Consider the following 22356-nt stretch of genomic DNA (forward strand, 5'->3'; position numbering starts at 1 on the left):
CTGGGTTCAAGCCATTTTCCTGCCTCAGCCTCCCCAGTAGCTGGAATTACAGGCGTGCACCACCACGTCCAGCCTAATTTTGCATTTTAGTAGAGACAGGGCTTCTCCATGTTGGTCAGGCTGGTCTCGAACTCCCGACCTCAAATGATCCGCCTGCCTCGGCCTCCCAAAGTGCTGGGATTACAGGTGTGAGCCACCTCACCTGGCCTGAATACATTTTTTACCAGCCTTGTCCTTCCTAGAAAATCAGTAGCAGTTCCTAGTTATTGTGACAACCAAAAAAATGCAGTAATCTAACATGTCTACCACTCCCCAGGGAACCATTACCAGCCCTGGTTGAGAACCAGTGGCTGGTGATAGATTTGGTCATTTTGCCATGTAAGTGGTCACATTAATGGAATAAATCAAGTTTTGGACTGGGTTAATCTGACTCCTTCAGAATAAAGTGAACACTCACTGCTCAGGCAGTGTGCAATGTTCATAAAATCAGAATTCCTATGATGCTTTACTTTGATCCTGTGTGATGAGTGTTCACTGCAAAATTCAGTGTATAGTCAGGTGGAATCAGTGGCTCCCAAGACACAGGGAGGGAGACTTCCTGAAGCACCTCCTACAGAAGAGTAAACCGGACGTGGTAGCAATTACACGTGGTGTTGTTTCACTTTTATGCCAGTTATTTGAATTTCAGCATGTGAACTCTAGTAAGGTTTAGGGCCCCAGAGTCTTCAGTGTCTTCACACCTTCACTATGATACAGCTCGTCTGTACTACAGACGTCACTTCAAGGCACAGAAAAAGCAAGCAAAGCCTCTCTGGGGGAAGTTTGGTTTGGGGAAACCTATTTAGGCCATAGCAACTTGCTCTTCCTGATAAGATTTGTCTTAAATGTTCCTTTTAAGCCACTTAGAAAATAACTGAGATAATTAAATTTTGTATCTTTCGCTCTTAAGTAGCTTCCATAGATGGTACAATTTTTCCATTGGAAAAAACTCTAAAAATTCTAAATCATTAAAGAATACCTCCTCAGGTTCCAGTTTGTAAGAGTTTCCAAATGGACTCCAGATTTCCAACTTTTGCTTCAGTACTTTGGAAAGGCAGTACAGGGGAAATACTTGAATTTCTTCTGAGAGAGGCCAGCTTCTGAATATAAGTTTGGGTATGTTTCTAATTTACTTAAGTTGAAGTACAGATGTGTGAAAAAATACTCTGCATATGAAAAATATGTAAGGAAAAAAGTATATAGGTTTTTTTGTGGGAATAGTCAGCCAGAATACACAGTGTGGCAGTACCATGTAACAAGACCCAAATTATTAAACTTATATGAAAAAAATTATATTTTCTAAATCCATATTTTTCTCAGTTGTGAAATCTAACAATTTGACCATTCTCGTGTACAGGCAAGTATTTTCTTGGATAAACGAGTGGTGTTACTGACCCTTTGCCATAAATTCATAGGAATTCCTTTGAGATGAAGCATGCAGCCTCAAGTTTCTGGTTAAAGAGAAAAAGACTGGCTTTTCTTTCTTACCAAAGTCACTTGAACAATAGTTGCCCTCCAGAGTCCCCGTCCATCTACACTTTTGTTGACACAGGACCACAGTGGGCTTTAAACCTTAATTCAAAGAAGACATAAGTTTCAGGAAAAGTGAATTCAAGCATAACTGGTCTTTAGTTCTGAATCCACCCATTTAAACTTATCATTTATTTCCCTGAGCCACCAATCTATCACTGAGAAGAGAAAATTTAAAACCATGCAAAATAAATTCTCCATGCTACCAACTACTGCTCTAATTTCACCAGGGCAACTCAATACCCTCTACTGAATTTTAAACCTGAGATCAAAGATAGCACAAATGTAGCCCTGTTCTCTTCTTCCTTTGTATAAAACTAATGCTATAAGAAAATATAGACATACTCTGTGTGCCCTGTTTAGAAAAACCCAGAACAACAAATTGGAACTCACAGAACATAGCTTAATCCCTCACTTTACAAAAGGAATCCCAGGGTGTTCCCCTGAGGACGTCCTTAAAATATGCAATTGCCTCAACATGAGTAGTATAGGTTTTTAGAAATACTGTTCATGTGTAAAGTGTGTTACATCTGTAATTAGATGCAACCAATCACTAAATATTTATTTTGAGCCTGGCACTGGCTATAAGGGTCTTAAAAACTAAGAAGCAGACAAATTTAAAAGTAAACCAAACAGACAAAACACAGAAGTTCTTAAGTACAAGTAAGTACGGGTGATGCTGCCCCCAGTAGACACCTGGCAATATCTAGAAACATTTCTGGTTATCACAACTAGAGGGTGCTGCTGGCATCTAGTGGGTGCCAGAGACGCTGCTGACATCCCACAGAGAAAAGGACACTCCTGGCAACACAGAAGGATCTGACCCAAAATATAAACAGTGCCAAGGCTGAGAAACCCTGGGTTAACAACGTGAAAATAGTTCATCCTCATAATCACCTTAAAAATATTTCAAAAATAGTTGCTAATTGTTTCTTTCTGTGTGACAATATGCTAGGAAAAACTAAACAGAACCATGATAACAGAATTGCCCTTGTCGGGTGAATATCCGCAATTGTAATATTGCTCTTCCAACAGACCCCACCAACTCCTCTGTTAATTTATTATTTATTTGTTCGTTTTGAGATGGAGTCTCGCTCTGGGAGTGGTGTGATCTTAGCTCACTGCAAGCTCTGCCTCCCGGGTTCAAGCGATTCTCCTGCCTCAGCCTCCAGAGTAGCTGGGAATACAGGTGTGCACCACCACACGTGGTCAACTTTTGTATTTTTAGTAGAGACTCGGGTTCGCCATGTTGGCCAAGCTGGTCTTGAACTCCTGATCTCAGGTGATTTGCCTGCCTTGGCCTCCTAAAGTGCTGGGATTACAGGCATAAGCCACAGCGCCCAGCCTGTACCCCCTACTTAACTCCAAAAAGAATCTGAAGCACACAGCAATATTAAAACATATGTAATTTAATGTTAAAATACATATAATAGCTTAAATATGCATTTTTAAAAAGAGAGAGACACAGAAAGAGCTCAGAAGGTGTTTGGAAGGGAAGAGTCACACCACTGTTCCAGAAGTTGGGAAACTCACTTCAGCTGTAAATTTACAAAATTAAATTTACTCAATTAACCGAGTCAAAAAGTTGTGGCGTCTCTGATGGCGAGCCCTTTCCCGCACCCATTGGGAACCCGCTGCTTCTCAGCCTCAGAAGGTCAGTCTGGAAGTGCCCTTCTCCCGCTTTGGTGGGGCCTGCTGTCTGGCCTGCGAGTCACTGGCTCTCTCCTTCCCTCCTCATTTTAACTGTCACCTGTCTCCTTGCTCTTCACTCACAAAGCTGGTCCCCGGTTCTCGGCCCTCCCTGGCTGTGTTCCCGAGATTGTTTCTGTGGGTTCACCCTCCCATGCCTGATCCCGCAGTCCCGTGGCCTCATCTACGCCAGGGACTTTCCTAGACACTCAGTTCTGGCCTCGGATGTCTTCATGCTATGGCTGTTCATTGTCAGTCTGTCAAATTTAGACCTGCTGGCATCCAGCGTTCTCCCCTTCAAGTTTATTTATTTAATTACTCTATGACTACGTTTTCTTCCATCTTTGATGGTTCAACACATTGGCTGCTCTCATTTTTTCCAACCCATCAACCCTGGCCTGTCTTTACTTCCTTAGCAATTCTCTTTCACCTCCATGGTCCATTATTTCAATCATTTTCTACACAATGCCTTAAGGTCCTTCCCCTCTGTCCTTTAGCCCTGTATGAATCTGCAGAGAAATCTGTTTTTCCTGTGCCTGCCCTCAGACAACTGATTACACAAATGGGCCTTCAGCAGAGTGACAGGCTGGAGATCAGCCTACTCTCCGATTTCCACAGCAGTTTTTCAGATTCTTTCTCATTCTCCTAACCTCCCGTGCTGCCACTCCCTTCTCCCTCTCAGAGGTGATCCTGCCTATTTTCCAGGAAGAAGAGAAGCATAGCAGAAAATGTCCTCGAGATCCCCACCAAACCTCCAAGTCATCTTTACACCATCTCTCTTCTTTTCCTCCTCCGAGAGAGGGGACACCTCCTCCGACCTGGAGTCGTGCCTTCTGTGAGTCCTCTGGAGCCAGCCCCTCACACCTTTGTCGAAACTTTCCTTCTCAGTTTATTGCTTCTGTCTGCCATTGCCTTCTTCTTCTTTGCTAGTTACTTCCATCAACATAAGCAGCTTTAAGACTCTCAAAGCCTCTCCTTCTTCTTTAAGGCCGAACTTGGGGAATGAGCTACTGAATTTCCTATTTCAATTTGCCGTGTTCCACACTCCCCTCAGCACACACTGTCTGGGTTCTGCCAGCACAACGCCACATACATAGATTGTGCTGGCGTCTCCAGTAGCCTCCATGTCATGAAACCAAATGGAAACATTGTAGTCCTCCCTTACTGGAAGTCTCACCAATGCTTGACTCACTGATCACTCCCTTTTGAAACATTCCCTTCCACGGCTTTCAGCTTTCACAACACATCTTCCCAGTTCTCCTCCCTTCTCCCTCGCAACTCCTTTTCAATCTCCTTTGCCAGTGTAACCTTCTCTTTTAAAAGCTGGACGTTTCTAGAGGGTTAATCTCAGCTCCTCTCCTCCTCCTGCCCTCAATCACTCTCTAGGTCATCTCGTTCTTGATCATTGTTTCAACTATCTATGTATTGATGACTCCTAATTTTTTTTTTGGCATAAAGACAAACTTTATTGGGCCCCTCAGCACTAGTTCTCTTTCTCCTGCACGGTCTTGGTTCCCCAGAGATGTCCAGTCAGGCGGGCAGCAATGAGACCCACTTTGCAGCCAGCAGGGTCATCTCTGCAGACGGTGGAGGGCTTGCCGATGAGCTGGTGGTTGCCGCCTCCAAAAGGATGCTCCATAGGGTTCATGGCCACATCCCATACTGGTGGCCAGCAGTTCCCCTTTGCCTTATATTTGTGGTAGGCTCAGCCAGCCTTCAAGATGGGTTTGTCAATTCGGCCACCTCCAGCCACCACACCAACCACAGCTCTGTTGGCTGAGGAGATAACCTTCTTGGAGCCGGAGGGCAGCTTCACACGGGTCTTCTTGGTCTCAGGGTTGTGGGAGATAACGGTGGCATAGTTCCCTGATGCCCGGGCCAGCTTGCCACGGTCTCCAGGCTTCTCCTCCAGGCAGCACACGATCGTACCCTCAGGCATGGTGCCCACAGGGAGCACATTGCNGGGTCATCTCTGCAGACGGTGGAGGGCTTGCCGATGAGCTGGTGGTTGCCGCCTCCAAAAGGATGCTCCATAGGGTTCATGGCCACATCCCATACTGGTGGCCAGCAGTTCCCCTTTGCCTTATATTTGTGGTAGGCTCAGCCAGCCTTCAAGATGGGTTTGTCAATTCAGCAACCTCCAGCCACCACACCAACCACAGCTCTGTTGGCTGAGAAGATAACCTTCTTGGAGCCAGAGGGCAGCTTCACACGGGTCTTCTTGGGCTCAGCGTTGTGGGAGATAATGGTGGCATAGTTCCCAGATGCCCAGGACAGCTTGCTACGGCCTCCAGGCTTCTCCTCCAGGCAGCACACGATCATACCCTCGGGCATGGTGCCCACAGGGAGCACACTGCCAATGTTGAGTTGGGCCTTCTTGCCGCAATACACAAACTGGTCCGTGTGAATGCCCTTGGCACCAATGAACAGCTCTACCCACTTCTTAAACCGGTATGGATCCCGGAAGACCACCTTGGCGAGGTGTGCGTTGTGGCCCGGGTTGTGGGTGATGGGTCACTCTTAAATTTAAATCTGGCTTAAATCTTTCTTTTGGATTGCCAGGCGTGGTGGCTCAGGCCTGTAATCCCAGCACTTTGGGAGGCCGAGGAGGGTGCATCAGCTGAGGTCAGGAGTTCAAGACCAGCCTGACCAACATGGAGAAACCCCGTCTCTACTAAAAACACAAAATTAGCCGGGCTTGGTGGCACATGCCTGTAATCCCAGCTACTCAGGAGGCTGAGGCAGGAGAATCACTTGAACCCGGGAGGTGGAGGTTGCGGTGAGCCGAGATCGTGCCACTGCACTCCAGCCTGGGCAACAAGAGTGAAATTCCGTCTCAAAACAAAAAAAAAATCTTTCTTTTGGTCTGGAGACCCATGTATCCCTATGCATAGCATATCCACTGGAAAATCTCACAGACACCTCAAACCCAACAAAGCCACTGCCTAATTTATAAATCCACCTCCAAATCCAGTTCTCTACCTCAGTGAACAGTGGCAGTATCACCCCAGCTGTGCAAGCCCAGGACCTGGGAGGTATTCCTGACACCTCCCTGACCTCCCTAGTCCAATGAATCACCAAGGCCTGTCACTGTCTCCCTCTCATCTCTTGACTTCTCTTTGAATTTGTGCCGTAGCACAGTTCACCTGGACCAGCATGAGATTCTGATGACCCGCTGGACTTCTACGATTCATTCACCTGGCAGTGGCCATAGTGATCTTTGTAAAATGTGAAACTAATCCTGAACTTTGCTTAAACCCATCAACAGCTTCCCCCACACATAGGATGAAAACAAAAATACTTAGAGCATAGGAGAGAGTTGGCAAGGCCTGAAGATGAAACTAGAAAGAGAGGCTGGGGACAAAGTGTGAAGGGTCTGACATACCACGGGAAGGGGTTTGGGCTCCCATGTGGTCCAATCTGGTAGTCACTAGTCACATGAGGCTTTTCAATTTTAAATTCATTAAAATTAAATTAAAAATTCAGTTCCCCAATATCATAGCCACATTTTAAGTGCTCACAGTGGCTGCCATATTGGATAGCATAGCTGTAGACTATACATTTAATGGAAGAACAACATGGTCTACTTGGTGTGATGGGAGCGGGGTGGGGCATGAGGTCGGGAGAAAAGACAGAGGGTATCAAAGATGACCCTGAGTGAGGCTACTGATGCTGTGGACATGCTTGGGAAAATAAGTGGAGAAGTAGGTTTGAGGCAGAAAATAGTGTGACAAAAACAAGTTTGTATATGCTTTCATTTAAACAGCTACAGTCACATTGTGTCCAGGAGAGAATTACAAATCCATGCTTGCGATTTCAGAGAAAGTTCAGGATGGAGATAAAAGCAGGGGAACCACTAACTCAATGGGTGTGACCAGATAATTCACTGGAAAGAACATGGACACCAAGGCTTATTGAGCTGAGCTGGAGAAATACAGCAGTTACAATGAGGCAGTACACATCCAGACCACACGGTGGCGCACTTGAGGAGTGAGAGGAAACGTTAGACCCAGAGGTGCCTGCCTGTACTCAGCCTCAGTCTGGATGTACATGGAAAATGGGGGCAATAAAGCTGGGCTTATTTCAGCCTATTTTATATCTTAATCTTCAGTCTTTCCTTCCTGCTTTTCCCCTCCTCCTAGATTTGGATTTTTAGATCTGAGGCCTGAAATCCCAGGGGGTGGAACTGATAGGCCAGGTACCAGCTACAGAGACCCTGCCTCCCTACATCATGCCTCAGCACCCAGGCCAGTTTCCCAACCAGCCTCTGTACTTCATTGAATATTGTTGTTTAATTTACTCCTATTTGAAAATAAATAAATAAATAAATAACATTGTATATGACATTTCGCTGAGAAGCAAACAAAACAAAAAACAAAAAATCAAAACAAACATTGGTAGAATATGAAAAACAGCAAGGCCCTAAAACTTCAACCTAAAATATCACAATTCTATGTAATAAAAAGCAAACGACAATTTTGTCAGTTCCGGAAATGGAAACTTAGGCTCAGAATGATCTGTGCTTATAATAGGCTTCCTAGTCATTGTTCAATGGTCATAATTTTCTTACCAGATATTTAAAAACTATTAGCTTATAAGCATTCTTACCCCCTACACCTTTCTTTCATTAATGCAGTCATATTATTCTCTTACCAAAGCTTTCATCCTATTTAACTTTAATTTCAAATATCTTTCTCTTATTTTTTTTCTACTTTAAAAGAATTATTCTTATACTCCTAAAGTTTTTGCCACAAACTTTCAAACAGAAAAACTTACCTGTGGTTACAGGGAATGTGGTGGTGACAGGCTGTGCTGTAGTTGCCGGCAGTTTTTTTGGCCTGAATTTGTAGTGACCAATAAACCCATCTGCAGTTAAACTTAAGTCTGATAAAAACTGAATAAGAAGTTCATTTCTCTCAGATACAATTGGCCTAAAAAAGAAAATGTGTTTTAAACATATATATAAATACTTAAAAGTGGTGCCTCTCTGAAAATGTAAAATGTTCTAGTTTTCCATTCACTTCTGACAATAGAATTACCAGTTGTTTAAACTTAAAAGTTAAAACGCTTAAAAATACCAATTCTAATAGCTAACATTTACTGAGTGTTTGCTCAGCTAGGCACTGTGCTTTATGTGAATTGTCACATTCCACCTTCACAGCAACCCTATTTTTATCTCTTTTTTATGGAATAGGCAACTGAAGTTCAGAGAGTTCAAGTGATTTATTCAAGGCCCTACAGCTAGTATGTTGGGAGAGTCAGAACTTGAACCCAGGACCAGATAACTCCTGCCACAGAGACTGTGGCAGACACTGGGACATGGCTGGTTTTCAAAAAGCACCTCATGATTTGCCTGATTGGGAAAAGGCAGTTTCTTTGAACTAAGACTCTTGCGTTCAAGCTGGCCTGGGTTTGCCATATGTTGGCTACAGAGCATAAAATGGACAAATCTGGTGAACAAATTCCCACACCCTGTAAGGACATAGCCAAGGGATTAACTCAGTGGGCTGATTATCTTTTCTATCCACTCTGGGCTAAGAAAGCCATGCAAAGGACTACCATTTCATTTTCAATGGCAGTTCTTAGGTATGCCTGAAATGGAAACATTTCTATTATAATCTCCATTAGCAAAATGCTGCAAAGGAAAAAAAAGAAAGTGATGAATCTGTTTTGGTGTTCATGAATGGCATCACTGATTAAGAGCTCTAATTTTAGGAGCTTCCTGGTTAGCTGGCACTAAAGATTAAGTGGAAATGATAACTGAGGCTCGAAAGCTCTCTTAAATCTTAGGGGATTACTATATTACACAAGATAGTTTCATTTAAGGTTTGCTATTGTTATTTACACAATGGTAAAAAAAAAAATGCTGTTGATGAATTCTGTTTAAAAACTAATTCAGAAGTAGAAAAAAGTTAACAAGTTATTTAAATGAATTACCCAGTGGTTTGACTGAACACCTTTTTGAGACATCTTCTCAGCCAATCACTTCTTACGCATCGTGGACAGCAAATAATAAGGCACCTCTTTTGTTTTTTTTTTCCTACTGTCAGCTATGCTGAGTGGGGTTGGGTGGCAGAGAGGGTAGATCTACCTGACCCAACCAGTTAGAAACACTGCATGATCTTGTCCATCCTGAATATAACCTTCTGATCCAGGGGATGGGATGAATCAAAAAGTGAGCTTTGTGATCTACATTTATAGTTTACTATGGATTGACTATTTCTCCCCTCCAAAACTCATGTTGAAATGTAATGCCCAGTGGAGCAGTATTGAGAAATGGAACCTTTAAGAGGTGACTGGGTCATGAGGGCTCTGCCCTCAAGAATGGATTCATCCATTAATAGATTAATGGATAAGTGGGTTAATGGATTAATGGGTAATCACGGGAGTGGGACTGATGGCTTTATAAGATGAGAGACCTGAGTGAGCACTCTCTGCCCCCCTTGCCATGGGATGCCCTGTGCCACATGGGGACTTTGCAGAGGGTCCCCACCAGCAAGAAGGCTCTCCCCAAATGTGGTCCCTTGACCTTGGACTTCTCAACCTCCATAACTACAATAAAGAAATTATTTTTCTTTATAAATTACTCAGTTTCAGGTATTCTGTTATAGGCAACACAAAATGGACAAAGACAGTTCCAGCCACAAAAGTGATCAGGTTATTTAAATAATGCTTCTGAGATTCAAGCCTTTCATGAAAATATTCTATCATGCTTTTGAAAAACACTTCCATTAAATAAATAAAAACAATGCACTAAACACAATTCTCACCTACAATTACAAATAAAACATGTTAATTTTGTTTAAATAAAATTACAAAAAAAGCACTTACAAGCAGCAAAGGAGAGATTCAATCAGGTCAGCCTTCTAGACACAATGTTATAATTATATGATCATTCACTGCCTTTTCTATGAATTAACTTTGGGGGTGCTATATTGGAAACTGAATTTTCTCAAGGAAGAGTATTTTAGGAACAAAGACCTATTTTTGTTCTGTTGCAACTGAGCTTTAGGATAAATGTGACAGAACCACAGTGCCACAAATGTACTGGGGGCCATGTTACATCTGCAAATTGTTATAAATCACTAGGCAGACAAGAGGAAATTTCACTTAGATCCGCTCTACATTGGCAAATTCCAAGAACGGACTAAGATGCTGTTTCATGTCGTATAGAGACAGTTACTGTTAGCTGGCTCAGTTATCATTCCATAGCCATCCTGTCCTTCAGTCACTACAGCCAACCAAACACCATGTCCTGCCAATTTTGCCTCCTAAATATTTCTTGATCCACATCCTCCTCTTCATCTCTACCACCCTTCTCCACCTCCTCAACTTTACCTGAACCATTGCAACAGCCTCCAAACTAGCCTCCCTGCTCACCTTGTCTAGGACGGGGGTTCTAGAGCCTCTGGTCCTGTCACGCCTGGCCTAAATTCAGTTGAGCGTTACCATCTCTGCAGCACACAGAAGCCAACTCAACCCTCCTGCCTCATCTCTGTAGAGGCCCCAACTCAAGGTTTTGTCTGCAGAAATAACATACATCTCTCCTGTGTATCTTTATTAATGGAGTTACCTCTGCTTGAGATGAGCCTGTCCTCTCTGCTCTCTCTAACTCCAACTCTTCCTTCAAGACTCATCTTTGAGAGGCACAGTCTCCTTTCAAAAGCTTTCCCTAATCACTTGTCCAGACTGGGCCAAAGAACTGAGAAACCCACTCAGGACATTCATTAGCCAATTTACTTATCTGCTTTGTTTTGTTCCCTCCCAGTACTTATCTTTGCAATTTTAATTTATCTTTGTATTCCAGGTGCCCAGCACATAGCTGGGGAGTAATCAATATTTCTGAACAGAATTCTTAATGGCATTGATCTACATTGAATCAAACCAAGTATGATGGGGTGCCGTCTACCTATCCCCAGTGCTCCTCCTGTTCACATTTTAACAGGGAAAAGCTCCCCAAACAGGTTTTCTCATTTTCTGCACTGCTCTAACCCAGAAGTATTCTAACTGTGAAAAATATTCCTCTGGATAAAAGTGTTAGTCGGTGAGCTGGCAGCCAAGCTCTTCCAGTCAAACCCCTGGTAAATGAGTGACGCTCAACAGTGGCCGCCGGTGCCGTCCCTCCTCCACCCTCATGGATTCTGTGCTCCTCATTTTCTTGTTTTTAGCTATAGATTTATCACACACATATGCATCACTATGCAATATGTTGTATAGGTCTGCACGTTTTTAAACGTCATAAATGAAAGGGTATGGGGTGCATTTTTCTTTTCTTTTGTTTTGTGTTTTTGAGACAAGGTCTCACTCTGTCGCCCAGGCTGGAGTGTAGTGGCGTGGTCTTGGCTTACTGCAACTTCCGTCTTCCAGGTTCAATGGGTCCTCCCACCTCAGCCTCCCAAGTAGCAGGGATTACAGGCAGGCATGCACTACCAGGTGACATTAATTGCTTTGTATTTTTAGAGACAGGGTTTTATCATGTTGCCCAGGCTGGTCTTGAACTCCTGAGCTCAATGATCCACCCGCCTCAGCCTCCCAAAGTGCTGGGATTGCAGGCATGAGCCACAATGCTCAGCCTTTTTTTAATTAAAAAAAAAAAGCTCATTCAACATTATAACTGTTTTTTATAACATATTAAAAAAAATTCAACATTATGAGATTCATTCACTGTTTTCATTGCTATATAGTGTGCACTATAACACAATTTTAAAATTCTCTTGTTGATAAACATTGGGCTATTTACTCTTTCCCACCCTCATTACAAACCTTATTGCTGAGAACATTCGTGTATATGTCTTGCGGTGCAAAAGTGGTTATACCAATTTACACACCTTTCAAAGGTTTATTCACTACGCAGCTTTCTTCTTTTGGGAATGCCTTTTCATGTCTTTTACCCCCTTTTTTTTTCCTACTGGGTGGTCATCTTTTCCTTATTAATTTTTAGAATTTCTTAATACATTCTGGAACCTAGGCCTTTGTCAAATGTATGTTATAAATATGTTTCCATCTGTGCCTTTTCTTCTCCCTCTATTTCAGGTATATTCTGATGAACAGAAATTCTCATCTAAGTTTCTCATTTAAGTTTCTAATCCATCTGTCATTGATTTTTTTGTGTGATATTAGCTATGAATATAATTTCATTTTTCCATATGAATAAAAATAGTCTAGGCCCCATTTTTCAATGAGGCCATCCTTTTCCTGCTGACTGATGGTTCTCTGTGACAGGCCCAATCCGCAGATATATGTGGATATGTTTCTGGCATCTCCTTGTTGTTTAATTAGCCAGTCTGCCCATCACTCTTTTAAAACCACACTGTCTTAATTACAACATCTTTCTGATAAGGTTCCATACATGGTAAAGCAAGTCTTCCTGCCAGGTTCTTCTCCTTCAGAACTGTTTTACTTTTGCCCCCTTCTTCCTATCCCCTTGCAATCCCATGCACATTTTAGAATTAGATTGCTAGGCTTAATGGAAAACCATTTTTAATATTTTACAATGATATTGAGTCTTCCTATTCATGAGCATTGTATATAGCTCCATTTATTTAGGTCTTTTAAAATATATTTTAGCAAGGTTTCATAATTTTCCCTATTAAGGCACATTTTTATACTTATTCCTGAGCAACATTTTTAGTGCTTTTAAAATAATATATGTTTAAAATATATAAACTTTTAAGTTCAAGCTATTTAAGAAAAAATATTTGTGAATAAAATGATGTTTCCATTATAAGTCCACAAGTCACACTTTAATCTGGTAAGGTACAAAGTTAAATTAATCAAGTTTCTAAATTCAAACCAACCTTGAATTCCTAGTCACAGAGTATTTTTTCATACATTGCTAAATTTGGCTTGCCAAGATTTTGTTTCAAGATTTCTTTTATATCATACTGATAAATGAGACTGGTCTCTAATATTCTTTTCTTGTACTGTCCTTACCTTGTTTTTGGTGTCAGGTTCATACTAGCTTTATATAATTAGAGGTGGAACAATCACTATTTTTCTCTGGAAGATTCTGTGCAGTATTAGAAATGTCTGTATCTCAAATATCTGTCAGAACTTTTCCTTCCTTGACAGAAAAACCTTTAACTACTGATTAAATTTCTTTAGTGATCATTTGGCAAATATGGCTTTTCTTTCTCCTCTGTCCATTTTGCTTGAAAAAACTAGTTTCTCCAGTTGCTGGATGTAGTGTTCTCTATTTGTCTATTAGACCAAGCCTGTTCATTGTTTTTCAAATCTTCTACCTCCTAATTTCCCATCTTTCTCTCATTAACAGTTAATCTGTTAATTATTGAAAGAGATGTGTTAAAAATATCAACTATAATAATAAACTTTGTAGGTCTGCCTTTCTTAATTTTTTAAATTTTTTTGCTTCATATAATCTTATGTACAAGTTTACAAGTTTACAATTTTACAATTACTACACCTGCCTGATAAACTGGATCTTTTATCATTTATATAGCAACTATTTCTGGTAATGCTTTCTGCCTAAAATTGATTTTTTCCTGATATCAATGAAGCTATGCCAATTTTCCTTCAATTAGTGTTTGCTTCTAATCGTTTTTATATCCTTTTATTTTCAAACTCTCTGTTTTTATTTTGGGGGATGTGTCTTGTAAACAACATATAACTGGACTTTGTTTTGTTATTTAGCATAACACTGTTTTCTATTAATTATTTGGTCCATTTGTATTTATATTGATTACAGGTATATTTATAGATATACCTGTATATCTATCTAGAAGGTAGATACATTTCTACCATCTTATTTTGTGCTTTTTGTCTTTTGAGACAGGGTCTTGCTCTGTCACCCAGGCTGGAGTGCAGTGGCACGATTATAGCTCAGTGCAGCCTCGATCTCTAGGGCTCAAGTGATCCTCCACCTCAGCCTCCTGAGTAGCTGGGACTACAGGTACATGCCGCCATTCCCAGTTAATTTAAAAAAAAAAAATTTGTACAGATGCTATCTTACCATGTTGCCCAGGCTGGTGTCAAATTCCTGGGCTCAATTGATCCTCCAACCGCAGGCTCTCAAAGTGCTGGGATTATAGGCTTGAGCCACCACACCTGTTTTGTCATGCTTTTGAAAATATTTCTCATTTTTTCTTTTCTTACTTTCTTTTGCACTGAATTTTTTGTCACTTCATGTTTCCCTCCACTGTTTTGCAAGTTAAAGACCGTATTTCTACTTTTCTCAGAGGTCATTCCAAATTTAACATCCACATTTTCTTTAGCATATTATAAAGTTAATATCTTCACCCTATGCTCAAATTTTCTTTGGAATGCTTCCTTTAGCATGTCAGTCCTTTATTCTGTGATCATTATCTTTCTGCGTCCAGTACATGAGGATGCAGTGAGGGTCTGCTGGTATATTATCAAATTTCCTTCAGAATCTCTAAGACTGAATTCATTCAAGACATATTTCTCAGTTCCCTAATTCTTTCTGTAACTGTCTTATCAGCTATTTGACACAAGTACTAAGTTTCTTGTTTTAAATTATTACGTCTCTGTTCTGGGAATTCTATTTGGTTCCTTATTAAATCTGTTTGATCATTTCTTAAAGATTCTTGTTTCTTAGTCATACTTTCAATGGCCTGTACTTTGTAGGCTATTGATTGACTTTCTTTAAGCACAATGATTTTACATTCTGTATCTAATAATTTTAAGATATATAATCTCTGTGGGTCTGATTATACTGTTTGTTTCTACTGACTCTGTTTATCTTGGCTTTCCATTCAGTTTTGTGATTTTTTGATTGGGAGTTTACATTCCTTGAAACTTTATAAGGATTCTGAAGCTTAAGTTCAGATGCATTCTTCCAGAGACTTGTGTTTTCATCTGTCAGCTCCTGTGGGCATTATCAACTTGGAAGCTTTAAACTAAATTCTTGACCTGTTTTTTTGGGGACAGTCAGGTAGTGTAAATCTAACCCCAAATGTTGGCTGGTTTTTGGTTAGAAATTCTCATCGGAGACTATCCTTTCCTTCACCAAAAGCCAAAGCAAAAACAGCCAGTTTTCCCTATCTCCCTTAAGGAAGAGAGAAAGTTAGCTTACTTATATTGGTGTCACCTTCTCTGGGTCCCTTTTCTATACATGCTGTGGTCTTTGCTCCGAACTCCCCTTGCCTGGATCCCGAGCTTTGTCTCTTGTCCACAAGCACGGTCTGCTAGAATGAAGTGCTAGGCCTCCAGGAACTGGCACATGCCCTGGGGGAGCTGCCACCTTCAGCATGTGCTTCTCTCTCTGGCTTTGGGCTTCCTACTACTTTTGACCTCTGATGAATTCTCTTATTTGTTGCCAACTCAGCAATGCTTTCAGAATTTTTTCTTAAACTTTAAGGAACATTGCTTAGTGTTTATGAAAAGTTTTTAAGGATATCTTATCTTACATATTGCTAGAAAATGCAACTTGAAATTACTTTTTAAAGGTATTTGGATATGAAGAGGAGAGACATGGAAGAAAAGCTAGAGCAGGACAGAGTCAACAGAATTTATAACTTTTTTTTTTAAATTTGGGAGAACTTAGGTTTATAGGCTATGGGGAAGGAATAAAAAGGGAGGTAGAGGATAAACATGAAGAAAAAGAGGAGGATTAATTAATGGAGGAAAGTTTCAAGGGAAAAAAGGAGGCGGTCCAAAGGAAGACATAGATGAATGTGTTGGCTTTCAATAGGGTGTGGTGGTCCCCAAAAATGTCCACATCCTAATCCCTGGACTCTGTAAATGTTTCTTTATATGGCAAAGGGGCTTTGCAGATGTGAGTAAGACTCTCCAGAAGGGGAGAGTGTCCTTTATTACCTAGGTAGGCCCTGAATGTAACTAGTGTCCTTATAAGAGGGCGATTTGACTAAGAAGAGGAAACAGAAGCAGTGACTGAAGTGACACGCTTTGCCAATGAAGGAAGAGGGCTACAAGCCAAGGCATGCAGGCAGACTCTAGAAGCAGAAAAAGCCAAGGAAACAGATTCTCTCTCAGAGCTTTCAGAAGGAAACAGCCCTGCCGACACCTTGACTTTAGCACAGTGAAACTGACTTCAGACTTCTGGCTTCCAGAAGTGTAAGAGAATACATTTGTGGTGTTTTAAGTCGCTGCATGTGTGGCAATTTGTTACAGCAGCAATGGGAAAATAATTATCTAGGAGCTTAGAAATAGGCCCTTCTCCAATATATTCATCTGTAAACCAAATTTGGGTATGGTTATGCTTAAATTATAACTACTATCTTGTATGTATTAAAACATTCTTAATATTATCAATGTAAATGTAAATGAATTGCAATAGAAAAATACCCTCCTTTAACTCAAATATGTCAATGAAAAATCATAATAATGCATATAAAATCAAGTGATGCATATAATCTAATTATGTTTAAGCAACAGATAGAAAAGGGTATTTAAATTGGCATAATGGTGACTTGAAGGCAAGCTGCAGTAATTTCAGCTGTTGCTTTTACTAATATTGTCAGTGAAGTTGTGAAATATCTTGCACCAAAATACAGTTATATATCGGACCAGAATACAGCAGAGTTAAGTAACTTGCTCAGTGTCACACAGTTATTAAGTGGCAGAACTCTTGGCTCCATAAATGTTTGTTGAATAAATACATGGTACCTTCAAGGTCCACTTAGCAAAAATTTGGATAGCAGTGTGAGGGGGAGGCATAAGGCCTCAAACAGTCCAGGACAGATCTCTGATAAGGTAAAATCATTTGGGTTTGTTGTAAACTTCTGGGTTTCCTTGTCTGGATCCCCGGTATTCAGCCCCCTGGTTGTTTTTGTTTTATCTTGTTTTCAGCATTTTCCCATTCCACCCTGATGCTTATCTCATTCTTACAGGGCAGTGATGTATCCAGGTACCTGGCTCTGCATCTTACCCTGGGGTATCACCAGCTTTATTTGCTTCTGTTTGGCTGTTGACACTCCTGTTAATGTTGTCTCAGGGTCTGGGTTGGCTATTCTTTGTTGGTGGTGCTGACTCCATGGGTTATGAGACTTGTAGTGGTTTGGATCTGTGTCCCTGCCCAAATGTAATGTAATCCCCAATGTTGAGGAGGGGCGTGTGTGCTGGGAGATGACTGGATCATGAGGGCGGTTTCTCTGGCTCAACACCATCCCCCTTGATGCTGTCATTGCGATAGTGAGCTCTCTGCTCTCTGGTCATTTAAAAGCATGTGGCACCTCCCCCCAACCTTGCTCCTACTCAGGCCATGTGATGTGTATGTTCCCTCTTTCCCTTCCACCATGATTGTACGCTTCCTGAGGCCTCCCCAGAAGCAGAAGCCTCATGCTTCCTGTACAGCGTACAGAACCCTGAGCCAATTAAACCTCTTCTTTTATACATAAATAACCCAGTCTCAGGTATTTCTTTACAGCAGTGCAAGAACTGATTAATAGAGGACCCAATAATTTAACAAAACAACAACAACATAAAATTTTCCAGAAAATAAACGTGATTGGGAAACAAGAAGAAACAAGTTGAGAGCCATAAAACTATTAATGACATAAACAGGTGCTACTTACGCAGGTGGACTATCACCACAATACTTTCCAATTCTTTCAGCATCATTGATTTCTCCGCCATTAAACACAGCCATATAATCATATCGGCAGTAGTTATCTCGCTCCACATCAAACTTCTCAAACTTTAATTCTATAAGCTTTAGAGAAAGCACAATAGAAGTGTCAAATATTAATAGCATTGTTGAATAACCTCAAATGGAATTCTTCCTCTCCCCAGATTTGGAGGATACTACAATTTTCCTTTGTAAAAAAAGTATGCATTATGTTTAAGTGCTTTTTGTTGCATATTTCTTTAGTTTAAAGAAGAAAAAAAAAACTGTGGTATTCTTTTGCTTTTAATTGTAATCTTTCCAAAAGATCATCTCAAACTCAGATCAACTTTAGTTAGGATATTAAAGTTAAGAATTCTGTTCACTTACAGCTACAAAAGTATGGGAACATTATGTAATGCTAGCAACCTACTTTAAGACTATAATTGGTTTTGGAGATCTATTGTACAGCATGGTAACTATAGTCAACAATAATGTATAATAAACTTAAAAATTGCTGAGAGTACTTTTTTTTTTTTTTTTTTTTTTTTTTTGGAGACAGAGTTTCACTCTTGTTGCCCAGGCTGGAGTGCAGTGGTATGATCTCAGCTCACTGCAACCTCTGCCTCCGGCTTCAAGCAATTATCCTGCCTCAGCCTCCTGAGTAGCTGGGATTACAGGCGCCCGCCACCACACTCGGCTAATTTTTATATTTTTAGTAGAGACAGGATTTCCCCATGTTGGCCAGTCTGGTCTCGAACTCCTGACCTCAAGTAATCTGTCTGCCTCGGCCTCCCAAAGTGCTGGGATTACAGGCATGAGCCACCATGCCCAACCAAGAGTAAATCTTAAATGTTACCACCACCCTCCACACACAAACAAAAGAATAACTATTTGAGGTGGATATGTTAATTACTTTGATTGTGGTAATCATTTCACAATGTATACATATATCAAAATACAATGCTGCACACAGTAAATATATATAATTTTCACTTGTCAACTATACTCAATAAAGTTGCAGAAAAAAAGAAAAAGAGAAAAACAAGACTGTAATTGGATAATTGGATGTGTGTTGTAGTGGGAAAAGAGTCTATATACCCTAATAGAAGCTAATAGAAATAAAAAGTATTATCTAAGATGCTCCTTATATTAGTCTATGTCAGGGAGTAGTAGTGTGTGTGCATATATGTGTAGGAGGGTGAGCTGAGTGGATAGAGTTATTGCTCTTTTGAGGGAAGGAGACTGACATTTCTATCCAATGTAAAGGAGTCAAATTTTCAGGACCAATTATTAAGGGAAATGGAATTGACAGCAGTGTCTTCTTGAAGTATGTTTGAAATGTGTGATACCGTGCACAGCCTAATCAGGGTGTGGTTATTTTTGAAGAAGTTGCATAGGAGCACTGATCTACAAAGTCAGTGTTAGGTTTTTAGTATTTCTCAATTTTTTGCACTAGTACCAATAATAGTGTCCTAAATTATTCAAGTGAATAGGAAATTTTGATTAAATAGGCAATCAATCATTCCCCATACAAGCAGATGTTTAAAAGAACATTTCCAACATGTGAATGAAAAGAAATCTCACTGGATTTATTATTACCTACGACAGCTGGGCAGCAAGTGAGCAAGAACCCTCCTTGCTACTTCAGGGAAGATAAAGGGCATTAATTCCTATTAGCTAAAGAAGACTCACACACAGTACTCCAGCTGAAGATGATAATAGCAACAGCATCACAGATGGACACAAAGGTAATTTTGGCTTTGAACATAATTGCTGCATATCTTCATACTGAACTACCTTTTAAAAAGTCAGTGCCAGTGATAGGTGAATAATGCTTATTCATACTTAACGCGGCTTTAAATTGTATTAAAATATTTCCTCTTTGGGTCCAGTGATTTCTCACCACTTACTAATAAAATGCTTTCCAGGTTATTAAAAAAATTGGCGAACTTTTTCTACTTAGAAATTAGTCACAAAGGCTGGGCGTGGTGGCTCACGCCTGTAATCCCAGCACTTTGGGAGGCTGAGGTGGGCGGATGACGAGGTGAGAAGATCAAGACCATCCTGGCCAACACGGTGAAACCCCATCTCCAGTAAAAATACAAAAAATTAGCCGGGCGTGGTGGTGGGTGCCTGTAGTCCCAGCTACTCAGGAGGCTGAGGCAGGAGAATGGCATGAACCTGGGAAGCGGAGTCTGCAGTGAGAGGAGATCCGCGCCACTGCACTCCAGCCTAGGCGACAGAGCGAGACTCCGTCTCAAAATAAATAAATAAGTCACAAAAGTTTTTGCAGAGAAGATTTTAAAAAGTAAAGAAGAAAAGAAAAGAACTATGGTAACAAATGAAGGTAAAGCAATTCTTTAATAGAAGAAAATTCCAATAAAATTCCTTCAGTAGAATAATTCCCTTGCATAGAAACTATTTAGGACTTAATTTTCCTATTATATTTCTCTCCTTTGAGAAACTGCCAGTGATTTCAAACACAATGATTAAGAACTCAATTGACTGAAGCCAAAAATCACATGAATAAAATAAAAATCAAACTTAAAATATAAATGATCAAAGGGAAGAACAATGGGAAAGAGATGCTTAACCATAATCTGCAAGTATAATTAAGTTGGAATTATTTGGTCAAATATATTTACAAATGTGACAGAGAAAATGATCAATACAATTTCAAGAAATACATAAAGGTTTAAATGTTTCAGAAACACAATTTTTAAAGTTACTTTAAACTATAAAACATTTGACAGACTTATAAAATCTTCCATTATTAAATAAATGGCCATATATTTCTTCTTAAAAATAAAACCAAGTTTTGGGATTATGATCAGTGTTTATATCTGTGCATATGTTCAAATCACTAACTTGCATGGTATATTAGCTTAAATAATTTTCTATAAAAAAAGAAATATATGACAAATGGTATCTGTGCAAGCCATATGAAAGGTCAATTTAGAAAAGTTTTTTAAAAACAATATCATAATGTTTACCTCATAGTGTTTGGATTAAAGTCTATAGTGTTTCTAATAGTAATAATTTTTATAAAGTTATCTTTAATGGTCCACAAAGTAGATTTCATCTGTTTCTATGCTAAGCTCTTTCCTGCAATTAATATGTGAAAGTGGTTCCCAGAAAGGGTAAAAATTGTGTATGTAACCACAAATTAATAAATACTAGAAAAGTTGACCCTCTCTGTGGATTATTTTAGAACAATGAATAAAGCTTTTTGTGGGGAATCTGCACATATTTTATTTTAAATGACAACCAAAAACACCCTAAAGCAGACCAGCTTGTTTCTTTGAAGAGATAATGTGGCTTGTTTTTGCTGGCTTTGTTAAGGAAAAGCATCCACACTTTTTGATTTAGTGACTAGGATAACTATTACCAGGACATGATGGGTTTGTGATGTGAGCAAATGGTAACCTGAAATGTCCATGGACCCAGGGATTTTTATCCTCCCACAGTTAGTTGCTGCTGCTTATAATATCCACTGCAGGGTTAAACAATCCTATGTGGCATTTGCTTACCATTTGTATTTTTAAAACTGTTTTGAAAATTGTCATTATATAGCAGGAAATTAAATCCATGACTTTGCAAGTCAAAAAATGCAAAGGCTAGGACGGGAGCGGTGGCTCACATCTGTAATCCCAGCACTTTGGGACGCCAAGGCAGGCGGATCACCTGAGGTCGGGAGTTCAAGACCAGCCTGACCAACATGGAGAAACCCCGTCTCTACTAAAAAAATACAAAATTAGCCAGGCGTGGTGGCACATGCCCGTAATCCCAGCTACTCATGAGGCTGAAGTGGGAGAATTACTTGAACCCAGGAGACGGAGGTTGCGGTGAGCTGAGATCGCACCATTGCACTCCAGCCTGGGCAACAAGAGCAAAACTCTGTCTCAATAAATAAATAAATAAATAAATAAATCTGGGGTTTTCGCATGAAGAAATACCTGTGTCTAGGAGCCTTCCTCTTCTTGTATCCCTTAGCTCTCGAATAGACCCCACAACCGGAGGCTCTTGAGAGTTCGTGGGCCCCTCCCACTGTCTGGGCAATTCACACATGCATGCTTTCTTTACACTTCCAGGGAATCTCACCTGATTCTTTGGGGCTACAATGTGCCACACACAAGTGACTCCTGCAGGGTAATCCCGGTCTGGCCAGTTGGGGGTTTTAAAAGAGCCGGAAGGTCTGTCAAGGCGTCCTCCACAATACTGATCCCCTTCAAGTATTAAACAAGGAAAAAAGCCCACAAGTTTACGTAGGTTACAGCAATACAACCATGTGAAGATTAGGAATGTGGGATCTTTAGTGAGAGTACAGTAAATAAAGGCAATGGCAGAAGCGCTTACATTTTCTCTTAAAAATATGGTTACATATATAACCCCCCAACACACACATCCGTTACCTGACATAGCATATCAACACAAGAGAGGGGAGAAGTGGACTCAGGGCCTCTTTTCTTTTTTTTTTTTTCTTAGACAAGGAAGACAAAACATTTGAATTTGCACTCATTCAGAAAGCTTGTAGGCTCAAATATCATAGAGAT

At 40.4% G+C, this 22356-nt stretch overlaps 1 protein-coding gene and 1 pseudogene across 2 annotated transcripts in view; both read right to left on the reverse strand.

Annotated features, from left to right (window-relative positions):
* PCOLCE2 (procollagen C-endopeptidase enhancer 2) overlaps positions 1 to 22356 on the reverse strand; it is an 80241-nt gene that overhangs the window by 8248 nt on the left and 49637 nt on the right. The window contains exons 4-7 of the mRNA XM_017882276.1: positions 21905 to 22029; positions 17772 to 17908; positions 8035 to 8189; positions 1528 to 1611 (exon numbers count right to left, since the gene is read on the reverse strand). Coding sequence (XP_017737765.1) covers positions 1528 to 1611; positions 8035 to 8189; positions 17772 to 17908; positions 21905 to 22029 — 501 coding nt within the window. The remainder of the gene's footprint in view (positions 1 to 1527; positions 1612 to 8034; positions 8190 to 17771; positions 17909 to 21904; positions 22030 to 22356) is intronic.
* LOC108535867 (60S ribosomal protein L8 pseudogene) lies at positions 4742 to 5763 on the reverse strand (annotated as a pseudogene). The gene is made up of 2 exons (XR_001887347.1): positions 5611 to 5763; positions 4742 to 5230 (listed from the first exon to the last, which is right to left on the reverse strand). The product of XR_001887347.1 is annotated as a 60S ribosomal protein L8 pseudogene (transcript).

The sequence above is a fragment of the Rhinopithecus bieti genome, unplaced genomic scaffold (genome assembly GCF_001698545.2).
Source record: "Rhinopithecus bieti isolate Rb0 unplaced genomic scaffold, ASM169854v2 scaffold_12642, whole genome shotgun sequence".
NCBI classification, from domain to species: Eukaryota; Metazoa; Chordata; class Mammalia; order Primates; family Cercopithecidae; genus Rhinopithecus; species Rhinopithecus bieti.